We start from the raw sequence: 15,088 nt of genomic DNA on the forward strand, positions 1-15,088 counted from the left end.
GATTGTGAGCATAGAGAGAGAGGGAATGGGTAAGGGTGCATGAATGTGAGTGTCTAGTGGGATGTGCAGGAAGAGATTGCTAAAGCTGAGTGCTGGTGAGGAAAGGCAATGGGGATCAGATTGAGGGCGATGGAAACATCATACAGTACTTACTTTTCCAGTGCGAAGAAGGTCATGGAATCTTTTCCTGCAATGCAACCACGTTCTTCGTGTTAGCCCCAAGGAGTTGACTTGACCTGCCACCTCTAGCCACACAGCCTTGGTCTGGCTGGGAGGCCTCTTCCTCCCTGAAGATGGGAAGAGGACCTCCCTATGGGCCCTAGCACCATCCAATAATGCCTGTGGTGAAGCCTCATCAAATTTGGGCACAGATCTGGCCCTCCCGCTGGCCGTTCCTCCTGCAGGCTCCTGTGCCATCTTAATGTGGAAGGTTGGAAGCCTGCAGAGGAAGCAAGGCTTGCTGTGAACCTTAAAAGCAGCAGCAATGATGACGTCATATTCTGCGACTTTCTGACTGGAAATACTCAATTGCCAAGGCTTCCCACACACTGGAAATCAATGGGCCAATTGTGTTAAATTTGCATCAATCTCACAGACCCATTTACAATCGTGTCGGAATCACTAAATTCGGGGAAACCGCCAATTCCCCGCACCTGACCGAAAATCAACCCCTACCTTTTTTATTCATTCACGGGATGTGGGCGTCGCTGGCAAGGCCGGCATTTATTGCTCATCCCTAGTTGCCCTTGAGAAGGTGGTGGTGCGCCGCCGCCTTGAACTGCTGCAGTCCGTGTGGTGAAGGTACTCCCACAGTGCTGTTAAGGAGGGAGTTCCAGGGTTTTGACCCAGCGACGATGAAGGAACGGTCGATATATTTCTAAGTCAGGATGGTGTGTGACTTAACATAGAAGATAGGAGCAGGAGTTGGGCATTCGGTCCCTTGAGCCTGCTCTGCCATTTAGTGAGATCATGGCTGATCATCCAAATTCAGTACCCTGTCCCTGCTTTCTCCCCATATCCCTTGATCCCTTTAACCTTAAGAAATATATCTAACTCCTTCTTGAATATATTTAATGAATTGGCCTCAACTGCCTTCTGTGGTAGAGAATTCCACAGGTTCACCACTCTCTGGGTGAAGAAATTCCTCCTCATCTCTGTCCTAAATGGCTTAGCCCTTATCCTTAAACTGTGACCCCTGGTTCTGGACTCCCCCGCCATCAGGAACATCCTTCCTGCATCTAGTCTGTCTAGTCCTGTTAGAATTTTATAAGTTTCAATGAGATCCCCTCTCATTCTTCTAAACTCCAGCGAGTATAAGCCCAATCGACCCAATCTCTCCTCATACATCATTCCTGTCATTCCAGGTATCAGTCTGGTGAATCTTTGCTGCACTCCCTCCATGGCAAGAACATCCTTGGAGGGGAACTTGGAGGTGGTGGTGTTCCCATGCGCCTGCTGCCCTTGTCCTTCTAGGTGGTAGAGGCCGCGGGTTTGGGAGGTGCTGTCGAAGAAGCCTTGGCAAGTTGCTGCAGTGCATCTTGTAGATGGACCACACTGCAGCCACGGTATGCTGGTGGTGAAGGGAGTGAATGTTTAAGGTGGTGGAGGGAGTGAATGTTTAAGGTGGTGGAGGGAGTGAATGTTTAAGGTGGTGGAGGGGACACCTCCAGTGTCTCGTACTCTAACGCATTCCTCTTCCAGTTCTGAAAAACTCCTTCCCTCTCCCTATTTTGCCTCCTTTCTACCATCGAGAGCCTCTGCAACCAAACCGCGGCTACCCCGGACCATTAATTTCTGATTCACATGTTGAATCCTTTCAATCTAGGTGCTGCCCTATGCTAAGAGGCTGGACCTTTACATCAGTTTAGGCAATTGAGTCAATTAACCCTGTCAAGCAGGTGTTGCTCAGGAAGAGGGTTGGAGATCAAAGAATCGTAGAATCTTAGAGCACAGGAGGAGGCCATTCGGCCCGTCATGCCTGTGCCAGCTCTTTGAAGGAGCCATCTAATTAGTCCCACTCCATGGCGATAGGAGCAGGCCGAGATGGTCAAAACTCTACAGGTGGCTGTGGTTCCCTGTTGCTGGGGCCAAAGGTGGAAGGTTAAAGAGAAAAAGAAAGACTTGCATTTATATAACGCCTATCAAGACCTCTGGATGACTCAAAGCACTTTACAGCCAATTATGAAGTGTAGTCGCTGTTGTTGTGATGTAGGAAACACGGCAGCCGATTTGCGCACAGCAAGCTCCCACAAACAGCATTGTGATAATGACCAAATAATCTGTTTTTAGTGATGTTGATTGAGGGATAAATATTGGCCCCAGGACACCGGGGAGAACTCCCCTGCTCTTTAAAATAATGCCATGGGATCTTTTACGTTCATCTGAGAGGGTGGACGGGGGCCTCGGTTTAACATCTCATCTCATCTCACCTGTCAGTGCAGCGCTGGGAGTGTCGGCCTGGATTTTTGTGCTCAAACCTCATGGAGTGAGACTTGAACCCCCAACCCACTGACTCCGAGGCAAGGGTGCTGCCCACTGAACCACGGCTTATACAACATTGTTTGTTTGTGGATGACATTAAGTCAGGGTTAAGTAGCGGAGGTGTGAAGAGGAATGAATATTTTGGCATTTTGCTTGATTACCTTCGTGGATCAGGGAGCATTTATTACCTAACCCGAGGCCCCGGCCATCAGGAGATTAAATAGGCGAGGCTGTGTCTCCGACAGGTAGATTATTCATAGCTTGTACATGGAACGTGCTTGCGGGCCATGTATCCTTCCCACATTCTGCTGTTTACATTCGGATAGCAGGTGGTGAAGGATAGAATACTACTGCCTGGTCTTCCGTCGCTTACAAGCCTTTATTTAGAGACACACATTACATACTGTGCAACCCCCCAAGATACATTCCGCTCCTTTCCTTCCTGAGCTTGGCCCCATATATGTAAACACAACAGAACGCCGATTAATACCCATCACCTAAATACAATTAACACCCAATGGATGTACACCAGCTGAATACAATTAACAGCTGAGATTTCTTACCCAAGCTGATTTAATTATGTGTCGTGTCTGCTTTCATATCATGTGGCCTGCTTGTAAGTTTGGATAGCTCATCATCTTTGTCTCAATGAACTAGATTAGTTTTAATCGATTTTAATCCGTACTCCATCAAACTTGGTAATAAAAAGGAATCAAACCAGACGTTCCAAGGAATTAGATCAGTTTAGTTAAGATTCTGCCCTGAGAGCACAGCGGCAGGGAGTCGGTATGATAAACATTAATTTTGCAAGAGCAGATGTGCTGAAGTGATGTGGGTATGAGAATCCTTCACACCTCGTTTGCTCAGAAGGATTAATTAATAACAGCATTCAGTTCATGTGCTTTCATAGATTAGCTCAGTAGTGGCAAACTTCAAACAAATTGAAGCTCCCAAATCCGCGACCTCTACCACCTAGAAGGACAAGGGCAGCAGGCGCATGGGAACACCGCCTCCTCCAAGTCTCGCACTCTGTCCCGACTTGGACGTATATCGGCCGATCCTTCATCGTGGCTGGGTCAAAATCCTGGAACTCCCACCCTAACAGCACTGTGGGCGTACCTTCAGCGCACGGACTGCAGCGGTTCAAGAAGGTGGCTAAAAATAAATTGGGTTGCCCATCCTAGTATTCGCCCTCCTAGATGTATTAATGTAGCACTCTCGCCTCTGAGTCAGAAGGTCGTGGGTTCAAATTCCAGTCCAAGGACTTGAGCACAAAAATCTAGGCTAACACTCCCAGTGCAGTGCTGAGGGAGCGCCGCATCTTTCTCTCTTTTCTTGCTATTTTTCTTGCTTTTTCTTTTTTCTTTCTTTGCTTCTTTTTTTCTTTTTTCTTTCTATTTTTCTCCCTTTCCCCTTTTCCCCCCTCATGATAATCTGTCCAGGAAGGTGCACAGAGTGAATTGAAAATGTGGAACAGGATTGGGCATGTTAGGATGAATACGCAATTCTTATGACCAGTAACTTGTTTCTAAAGGCTGAGATATTAAAGAACTTGCATTTATGTAACACTCTTCGCATTCCCCAAAGCATTTCTTAGCCAATGAAGCACTTTTTTGAAATGCAGTCACTGTTGCAACGCAGGGTAACAAGGCAGCCAATTTTGGGCCCAGCAAGCTCCCACACACCGCAGTGAAATAAATCACCAGATAATCTGTTTTTTGGCAATTGCTGCTGGAGGGATAAATATTGGCCAGAACTCCCCTGCTCTTCTTCGAAATAGAACTGTGGGATCTTTTACGTCCACCCGAGAGAGCAGACGGGGCCTCGGTTTAACGTCTCGGCTGAAAGACGGGAGTGAAATTCGCCGTAGCGCAAAAACGGACACGATAGCGAATCGACCGGCTGTTCCATGCTCCGCCTGATCTTCTCTTCCAGATATGGCAGAAAATGTCTGTCTTTTGCAATAAGCTATCATTCTAATTTTGATAGATATATGAACGATAACCTTCATTGAGAAACGCGAGGAAACAATTGCGTCGGTCGCAGTGGAACTCTTCTGACTTCCTGCAACTTCTGGGGAGCAGTGGACAAAGCTGTCAATCTCGCGCAACAAAAAAAAAAGGGACAAAGACATAATGTATGGGGAACCAGGAGAGCTTGCAACCCTCTCGAGTCAAAAAACATAATCCCGGTTGTGCTGGAGTATAATCAATATCAAAGAAATAAGATCAGTTGCCCCAGTAATGAGGCACAGCATCACCTCTAAACAACCTAAAGGAGGCAAAACTCTTTTCACAAGAGATCCTGGACAGATAATTGCATGAGATGGATAGACTGACTCAATGTTCCACCTGACATGTTGTAGCTTGTTGCTTCCAGTGTAATTTGATTGATGCAATTCAACTGGTCCACTTACATACCTGTCTGTCAATGATTAGATCAAGAGCTATGAAAATGCATGTAAATATCAGACGGTGTGATTTCCGAGATCAGACAGAAATGTGTGGTTCTGTGATGACTCCTGAGTGACGTGGAAATCGTAGACTTTGCGTAAAAAAATAATATGAGATGAGGAGCTGGATGTGCTTTTCTAATTTTTCCGTTCAATGCGATCGAGCTCTGTTCAGTTTTGCTTTTAATATTTTAGGAAAATGTGGATCTCGGAGACCTGATGTTTTCACTGTGCTATCTCCCCACCGCTGGCCGACTCACTATCACTGTCATCAAGGCGCGCAACCTTAAGGCCATGGACATAACCGGGGCATCGGGTAAGCGTATCGCCGTTAGAAAACCTTTAGCATTGAAAACGTGCGCAGCCCATTACAACAACAACTTGCATTGCTATAGCACCTTTAACACAGCGACACGTCCCCAAGGCGCTTCACAGGAGCGATTATCCGAGACATGAGAAGACATTAGGACGGGTAGGTTTTAAGGAGCATCTTAAAGCAGGAGAGAGGGAGGCGGAGAGGTTTAGGGAGGGAATTCCAGAGCTCGGGCCCCAGGCAGCTGAAGGCACGGCCGCCAATGGTGGAGCGATTAAAATCAGGATGCGCAAGAGGCCAGAATTGGAGGAGCGCAGAGATCGTGGAGGGTTGTGGGGTTGGAGGAGGTTACAGAGATATGGAGGGGAGGGGCGAGGCTATGGAGGGATTTGAATACAAGGATGAGAATTTTAAAATCGAGGCATTGCTGGGAGCCAAAGTAGATCAGCGAGCACAGTGGGTGATGGGTGAACGGGACTTGGTGCGAGTTAGGACACGGGGGCAGCAGAGTTTTGGATGAGCTGAAGTATATGGAAGGATGCAAGATGGGAGGCCGGCCAGGTGTGCGTTGGAATAGTCAAGTCTGGAGGTAAAAAAGGCATGGATGAGGGATTCAGCAGCAGATGGGCTGAGGCAGGGTCAGAAAATGGCCGATGTTACGGAGGTGGAAGTAAGGTGGTCTTGTTGACTATCTTGTTGCTCCTACAGACCCGTACGTGAAGATCTCCCTGATGTGCGATGGGAGGAGGCTGAAGAAGAGAAAAACATCGACAAAGAGAAACACATTAAACCCCGTGTACAATGAAGCCATAGTCTTTGACGTCCCCCCTGAAAATATCGACCAAGTGAGCTTGTTAATCGCCGTCATGGACTACGATCGGTGAGATACCTGTTTAACAATATAGTGTCAAAAGCTGATTAATGCAACCTGCCGAACAGAAAATACACAACAAGGTCAGTCAGCATCTGATAGGAGAAAAAAAAACAGGTTAAGGTCTTGGGTGTGAACCCTTTGTTGGAACTGAAATCCGAAAGTCATACACGCAGAACGTTTCTTGTTTGACATAGAAACATAGAAAAATAGGAGCAGGAGCCGGCCATTTGGCCCTTCGAGCCTGCTCCGCCATTCAATATGAACATGGCTGATCCTCTATCTCAATATCATATTCCCGCTCTCTCCCCATACCCCTTGATGCCTTTTGTGTCTAGAAATCTACCTATCTCCTTCTTACAGGAAACTTTCTGGTGTCCGGCATGGATGGGACCGAGCTGGTGCCGGTCTATCAACAATCGAGCGCTATAGTTAAAACATGCGGAGCTTCTGAGCTCCGTATCTAGCAACAAACCCTGTTGCTTAGCAACAGCTTCAAAACAATCAGCACAGCTTGCAAGCGTCTCTGTAGCTTAGCAACAGCTTCAGTTAGACGCTTGCACGGCCAGAAATGAGTAAAGAAAAGTAACTAAAAGTAAAAAAAGTTATCTGAACCGACTCCTGAATTTTGCCGGTTAACCGACATTTCCGGTTATTTAGTGGCCGGTTAATCGAAAGTTTCCTGTAAATATATTCAGTGACTTGGCCTCCACAGCCTTCTAATTCCACAGGTTCACCACCCTCTGAGTGAAGAAATTTCTCCTCATCTCAGTCCTAAATGTCCTACCCCATATCCTGAGATTGTGACCCCTTGTTCTGGACCCCACACAGCCAGGGGAAACATCTTCCCTGCGTCCGGTCTGTCTGTTCTGATGAAGAAGTGTGTACGCCCGGAATGTTGGCTCGCCTTTTCTCGTTACTGATGCCGCTGGCCCTGCTGTATATTTCCGGCATGTTCTATTGCTCATTTAATACAAACCGTGTGTTCGGGAAAGAAAGGCACGAAGTCACATTTTCCATTCGTCACGCAGATGAGGGATGGAGCAAATCCACTCTTGTGGATCAATGAACAATCAGGCAATTGGAAAAATAACAGGAGCGAGCCCTGTCCATTCTGGACACGCAGCTCCTTCTCCTGTAAGAGTTTCCCGCAACCTCCCTATCCAACTGGAAACCTGGAACGATTTCCCTCTTCAGTGCTGGAGCACAAAAGCTCGAGGGAGCACAAGCCCTCAACACAAATTCAGGCGCATCTTGTCCCACCAATGGGCAGAAAATCTGGTGGTGGGCCTCCTAGTTTATAACCCTTGCACCAAATGTGACTGAAGAATGGTGCGAGTCCAAATAATAAGCCCCGCTGGCTACTTTCAGCCTTCTAGGAACAGAGGAACATAGGAACAGGAGGAGGCCATTCAGCCCCCCGAGCCTGTTCCGCCATTCAATGAGATCATGGCTGATCTGCGACCTAATTCCATCTACCTGCCTTTGCCCCACATCCTTTAAAACCTTTGGTTAACAAAAAGCTATCAATGTCCGATTTAAAATTAACAATTGATCTAGCATCAATTATCGTTTGCGGAAGAGAGTTCCAAACTGCTACCACCCTTTGTGTGTCGAAGTGTTTCCTAATTTCACTCCTGAAAGTTCTAGCTCTAATTTTTAGACTCTGCCCACCTAGTCCTAGACTCCCCAACCAGCGGAAATAGTTTCTTTCCATATACCATAATATCTTGAAAACTTTGATCAGCTCACCCCTTAACCTTCTAAATTCTAGGGAATACAACCCGAGTTTGTTTAATCTCTCCTCGTAATTTAACCCCTAGAGTCTGCTAGTCTGAAAACATTTGCTAGCGTTTGCGAATTAATTTGTATCTAAAATATTCTACAGTGTAACTATGGCCCCCCAGATGTGTATTTAGGGTTCCAGTGAGATCTCCTGAGAAATAGATTCACAGAGAACCTGGTTTCGAGCATTTAACTGGCCAAGAGCCAGAACAATTCTGAAACAATCTCGAATATGTCCTTCAAAAGGGACTTGAATGTGCTGCTTTAATGATTTGAGTTCTCCCATCCTTTGAAAAGATGCAGAACTTTACTAACTTTCCTAATGATATTGAACCTGCACCAGCCCTAGTAACACGAGCTTTGGGTGCCTTCAGGTGTTCTTGTATCTGCAGGCTGGTTAAATCTCACCTCTTTGCCTGGGGCTGGAGCAGTCCATCAGCCCTTCCCACAAGAGATGTGTTGTGGTCCGTCCCTGTCCTGGGCAACTCCGGCAGTCTAGGCGAGTCCTCGAAGGTATCTGGGGCTGGCAATCCTATACTGAAGATTAAACAGCCCCTATCCTGAGTTATGTAAAGGACGCCAGACAACAATCCAGTCACGCCTCATTCCAAATTCCTCTTGATTGGCTTATTTCAGACCCAAGCAAGCAATAAAATTCCCAGGATTAATTAATTAATTAATTGTCCCCCAAACTGATCTTTTCAAGAAGATCAATTTTAATTCCACAAATACTGTAAAGAAAAGAAAAATAACACACCATGGACGAAATAGACTAATCTGTAATGATACCAACTTTTCATTTTGAAGGCACCTTTTCTTCTTCTCCCCTCCTAAACCCAACTGAGGCGTAACTCCAGTCAGTGGATAAGAAAGATCTAACAGACAAACATGGTTAACGAAGTTGTCCATGCTTTGCCTTGATCGAGCCACCAGGAGGCATGTGCTAGTCCTGTTGGGATGCCCGACTCTGCCCTACTCCACCGCCCCCCCCACCGATAATTTGAACTGTGCTGGGAGGAAATGCTCACCACCTAGAGAAAGCCCCAGTGCGAATGAGAGTTGGTCTGGAGCTCGAGTCTCCAAACTGGTGGTGCAACATTCTTAGCACATCAGCAGTTCCATCAGGCACCTGTCTTAGAGTGCATGTACGCGACAACCCTGGAGTCGGTGCTAAATGATCTCACTTCACACGGCGTTTAGAGTTAAGAATTTGCCCTCCCAGTTGTAGAGTTTCAACAAGTGGGTGTGCGTATCGGGAATTCTGAAATGTTCTGTTCTACCCCATAGTGTAAAGACAGCCTAAATCCTAGAGTCAGAGCCTGGAGTGATACTGAGTCAAAGTAGGGGGTGAAGCTTGGTGGAGGAGGGAGTGCCCACTAGGCTTAACCCTACATTCAGTAGGTAGGGTAGCCTCGTCATTTACCGTATCGGACAAGGACCCCTGAAGTCGTGAGTTCAAATCCCACCGTGGTAACTTGTGAAATTGAATTCAATGAGCGTAATTTGTGAGCTAGAATCATAGAACGGTTACAGCACAGAAGTAGGCCATTCAGCCTGTCGAGCCCCGTGCCGGCTCTCTGCAAGTGTACCTCGGCTAGTCCCACTCCCCCACCCTTTCCCCGCAGCACTGCAGAAACATTTCCTTCAGGTACTCATCCAGTTCCCTTTTGAAAGCTGCTACTAGAAGAGCGATGAAAGATACCAGATTGTAAATTTAAAATAAAGCAAATGTTGCAGGGAAGGGATCCTACCTAGTCGGGCCAACATGTGACTCCAGTCTCATAAGACATAAGAACATAAGAAATAGGAGCAGGAGTCGGTCATTTGGCCCCTCGAGCCTGCTCCGCCATTCAATAAGATCATGGCTGATCTGATCTTGGCCTCAACTCCACTTCCCTGCCCGCTCCCCATAACCCTCGACTCCCTTACCTTTCAAAAGTCTGTCTATCTCCACCTTAAATATATTCACTGACTCCGCCTCCACATCTCTCTGGGGCAGAGAATTCCAAAGATTCACGACCCTCTGGGAGAAGAAATTCCTCCTCATCTCTGTTTTAAATGGGCGACCCCTTATTCTGAAATTATGCCCCCGAGTTCTAGATTCCCCCACGAGGGGAAACATCCTCTCTGCATCTACCCTGCCCAGCCCCTTCAGAATCTTATATGTTTCAATAAGATCCCCTCTCATTCTTCTAAACTCCAGTGAGTATAGGCCCAACCTGCTCAACCTTTCTTCATACGTCAACCCCTTCATCTCCGGAATCAACCTCGTGAACCTTCTCTGAACTGCCTCCAATGCAAGTATATCCTTCCTTAAATAAGGAGACTAAAACTGTACGCAATACTCCAGGTGTGGTCTCACCAACGCCCTGTACAGTTGTAACAGGACTTCCCTACTTTTATAGTCCCTTCCCTTTGCAATAAAGGCCAACACACCATTTGCCTTCCTAATTACTTACTTCAAGCTTGGTGGTTGGACTCTTAATGCCCTTGGGGCACCCAATGATGGGCAGCAATACTAGCTCGTCAGTGTTGCCCACATCTCTCAAAATGGGGAAAAGAAAAGCGCTCAAGTTTCCTGTTGATGTGAATGAGAAACCACTTCATATCGGTGGGTAAATGTAACTCTTGGCGACTTCTCCAAATCCTTAAATGCTGCCATACCTCTTTAAAAGTCTTTCTGATCTGTTGGTTCGAGACGTGATTCCTGTTTTAAGTTTTTAAGGAAAATTATTATGGCAAATTTTTCACAGTGTAGGTCACAACGAGGTCATCGGTGTGTGTCGTGTGGGGAATGATGCGGAACGCCTGGGGCGTGACCACTGGAATGAAATGCTCAGCTATCCACGCAAGCCTATAGCACACTGGCACCAGCTGGCCGAGGTAAGCACTAATGCCTGCATTCACCCGAGCTGCGGCAGGTTCCGAACCCGTGACAATGAATCATCCGAGGCAACTGTCTGCGTACGTGGGCCACATCGGGTGGCGCCATGCGGCCTTAGGGGGGCCGAGGTAGATTGGGGTAGAAACTGGACTGGACTGTGCCGCACGCGGTTTGTCGGGGGGGGTGTAAAATGGGTGCAACGGGGCCCAGTCTTGGAGGAGGGGGGGAACCCGCGCCCCAACACCGCCTGATAAATGTCCAACCCAAAAATTGGGTCGGGCCATTTGTCGGGCGTCCGAGTGCAGCCGCCTAAAGAAGGCGTTAGGCCCCCGTGGCATATGCTAATGAGACCCAATGACTGTTTTAGAACATAAGAACATAAGAAATAGGAGTAGGAGTCGGCCATTCGGCCCCTCGAGCTGCTCCGCCATTTAATGAGATCATGGCTGATCCGATTTTGGCTTCAACTGCACTTTCCCACCCGCTCCCCATAGCCCTCGACTCCCCTGTATCTCAAAAATCTGTCAATCTCCGCCTTGAATATATTCAATGACCCAGCCTCCACAGCTCGCTGGGACAGAGAATTCCAAAGGTTCACCACCCTCTGAGAGAAGAAATTCCTCCTCATCTCCGTCTTAAATGGGCGACCCCTTATCCTGAGGCTATGCCCCCTCGTTCTAGATTCCCCCACGAGACCCCTCTGCCAAATTGGGCTGCCCTTAGCGGGCCTGCTCGGCCATGGGTTTCTAGACGTGGATGCAGCCTAGCCATCGAAACGGTGAGTTTAATTTATATATTTTTTACTTGAAATTCACGTGGAGTCAGGAGGAAGTCTGGCTCCACGGCACTCCTGCTGCCCGTGATCGGAGCCCCCTCCCACCCCTCCCGGCCTGCCCCTCTCAGCACTTGCCTTCCTTTCATGAGATGGGCCAGCGGCCTGTGGAAGTGCGACAGTGGCCGGCAACCTGCCTAAGTTATTGAAGTGAGGCCCAATTTCGGGCCTCCTGCCAGGCAGCACCGATTCAGGGCCCGAAGATGGGCCCAGATGAGTTTCTCCCCCTTAAAGTTCAGGGGGTCGATTTTCATTAACCCCCCGCACGCCTCCAATCCCGACTCCACGGGTCAAAGTCCCGAATTCGGGGGTCCCGACATCAACCCGCCCCCAACCCGCCTCCATGTAAGTTTCAAAGGAGGCGGGTACCCGTCCCGCACTGGGACCCGCCTACCCAAGGCGGGAAGGGATTAGTGCCAATTAACAGGTTGTTAACAGGCAGTTTTTAGCCTAATCCCTATTTTCAAGGTTGAAGTGTGGGATTCCCGACGGCTCCAAACCACGGCAAGTTAGAGGAGTCGGGCCGTCGGGTTGAAGGACTTGGAGGGGTCGAGATGTCAGTGTTCAGGTGAGTGATGGGTGCATGAGTGCAAAGGTAACTCTGTTTGGTGTGTCTAAAGTTTAAATTACCTGTACTTACCTTTTCAGCCTTCCTTCCTTTAGGCTTCGGGAGTCCATCATCTAACCGGCACAGAAAGCAGAATGGCTGCGATCTGTCAAAAGTGACAGCCTGCAGCTTTCTGTGCCGGTGAGATTTCTAACTGAGCCTGTGTAGAAGGACTCAGGTTAGAAGTCAGACTGTCAGTGTTTGACAGCTTCAAACAGCTGTGAAACGCTGATATTTCATCTGTCAACACGTCTTGACAGATGGAATTTCAATCTGTGATGTCACCTGTTGTCAGGTGGCACTTAATTGGCCCACTGAGCCCGCTGGGCGGGCTCAATAAGGTCAATCAAGTCAAAATCGCGTGGATTGGCCGCTTCTCGATGGAGGCGGGACTACAACCCGAAAGTTGTAGTCCCGCCTCCTTCCCGAGTTCTGAATGAAAATCTCCCCCATAGTCTCTGTTCCCATTAGATCCCATATACCTCAGCTGCGGACACTGATAAAATCTTTGGTGTTCTCACCTCTGAGGCATTAGTGCTAAGCACCGGCTTGTCCAAGCCTTCAGAGCCGAAAAATTTAAATAAAATAGTAAATGATGAATATAAATCCAAATAGAGCTGAGTTGCCTGGGTCACGAGGGCTGGATTTCCAGGGCTCATGATCTGTTGCACCCTTGGGACCATAGTTGGGGGTATCTCTCATCTGAGAACTGAAGACGTTCAAGGTAGCACAACTGTGGAAATTTCTTCACTCAGTGGGTTGTGAATCTTTGGAATTCTCTGCCCCAGAGGGCTGTGCATGCTCAGTCATTGAGTATATTCAAGGCTGGGATCGATAGATTTTTGGACTCTAGGGGAATCAAGGGATATGGAGATCGGGCAGGAAAGTGGAGTTGAGGTGGAAGGTCAGCCCTGATCTTATTGAATGGCAGAGCAGGCTCGAGGGGCCGCATGGTCTACTCCTAATTCTTATGTTCTTAAATCACTTCTGATCAATTAAACTTGTTGTTACTTGCAAACAATCTATTAAACTCTTTATATTGACCAGATGTGAAATTACAGCCTTCACCGCTTATCCTAGAATCTTACAGCACAGGAGGCCATTCGACCCATCGTGCCTGTGCCGGCTCTTTGAAAGAGCTCTCCAATTAGTCCCACTCCCCCCTGCCCTTTCCCCACAGCCCTGCAAACTTCTCCTTTTCAAGTATTTATCCAAATCCCTTTTGAAAGTTACTATTGAATCTGCTTCCACCGCCCTTTCAGGCAGCACATTCCAGATCATAACAACTCGCTGTGTAAAGAAAAATAAATCTCCCCGCCTCCCATACAAAGGCGGATGCAAGAAATCCGAAATATAAACTCAAAATGCTGGAAATACTCAGCAGGTCAGGCAACATCTGTGGAGAAACAGAGTTAACGGCCATGATTTCCCCTACCTCAACGGGTCCGTAGCGGGCGACATCGATGGCGGGTCCCGACCCTGCTGCTGCTGGCTCCATCCCGCTGTGTGAAATGATTTTACGTTGATTTGGACTTGTTAAGCCCACCTAGTGCGTTTGCTGCCCAATTGAAGGAAGCGGGTCTGGTGATGTCATTTAATGATGCGTCATCAGCCAGTTTCTTTATAGGGACCATACACAAATTGATTTTGACAGTTATTCTGTCAGTGTTCTACAGCATTGAGGTGCTGCAAACACTGACAAGCACTGCACAAGGTGCAGGGCTGCACCCAAGCTCTCTCATGACTCCCTCCATATGATTATGGAGGGAGTCACAGCCCGCAGGGAGGTTCTCTTCCCTTCCAATGGGCGGAAGAGACCTCCCCAGGAGACCAACGCAGCCTGGTTGCACATTGCACAGGAGGACACAAGCAGGGATGTTGTCAGGAGGACCTGGGTGCAGTGGCGCAAACCTTTCAATGATCTCAGTAGATCACGAAACATTAGTACAAAACCACACTCAACCTCATCCTGCTGTGCCACTCATCACATCCCCATCACTCTGCCTTCCCTACCCGACTCCTGTACATCCTTACTCACACCAACTTACCTTGCACCTCCACCCATCCCACTCTATCTACATTATCACTTCCCCATCTCACTAGCCACCCCTCACACTCACCCTCATCCTACAGCAAGCATACCAACTAACAATACACAAGGGTTTCTGTTAATGTGCTGTCAAACATTGAAAGCTTTATTTTCAACACTTTGCATTCTTGGACAGATCTGTGTGCACCTTTGAAAGTGATTTAGTGAGTTGCAGTGAATGGTGAGACATAATGGTACCCCCCTCCCCCCCAATGGTGATGAGTGTGAAAGGAATGGCTTGGGCATTCACAGAATCACAGAAACCCCACAGTGCAGATAGAGGCCATTTCGGCCCATCGAGCCTGCACCGACACATATCCCACCCGATCCCAGTAACCCCTACACCAACACATATCCCACCCTATCCTGTAACCCCACGTATTTAATCCCCCTAACACTAAGGGTCAATTTATCATAGCCAATCAACCTAACCTGCACATCTTTGGACTGTAGGGATTGTAGGGATGCTTTATGGTGTTGGTATGGGGTGGTACTAACCTGGTGCATTGTGGCAGCCAGGGTGTAAAGCGTCAAGTGAAGTAAATCTGGCCATGGTGAGGCCATCGCTGGTGTCCCGGGCAGCAATGTGGTTGAGTGCTGATGGCCTCTGTCCTGTGCAGCATCAGTTGATTGCGGAGAAGGTTGGTGTTGTTGTTGGTGCTGCTGGTGTTGGGGCTGATTGTGGTGGGATTCTGAGGACCAAGGTGAGATAGTTTCAAGGACACCGATGCTGATGGAATAGATGGCAGGTGAGGTTGAGATGACAGAAGCGAT

At 48.0% G+C, this 15,088-nt stretch overlaps 1 protein-coding gene across 2 annotated transcripts in view; it reads left to right on the plus strand.

Moving 5' to 3' along the window:
• The window catches only part of syt9b (synaptotagmin IXb), a 202,926-nt gene that overhangs the window by 153,608 nt on the left and 34,230 nt on the right, over positions 1-15,088 (plus strand). The window contains exons 4-6 of one of the 2 annotated variants that reach the window (XM_086008330.1): positions 5,129-5,249; positions 5,955-6,126; positions 10,656-10,785. In XM_086008330.1, coding sequence (XP_085864456.1) covers positions 5,129-5,249; positions 5,955-6,126; positions 10,656-10,785 — 423 coding nt within the window. Of the gene's footprint in view, positions 1-5,128; positions 5,250-5,954; positions 6,127-10,655; positions 10,786-15,088 lie in introns of those variants that run through there. The other variant, XM_086008331.1, reaches the window with a different exon arrangement.

Source organism: Somniosus microcephalus, chromosome 15 (genome assembly GCF_052327205.1).
Source record: "Somniosus microcephalus isolate GS21.2 chromosome 15, FLI_Smic_1.0, whole genome shotgun sequence".
Classification (NCBI taxonomy): Eukaryota; Metazoa; Chordata; class Chondrichthyes; order Squaliformes; family Somniosidae; genus Somniosus; species Somniosus microcephalus.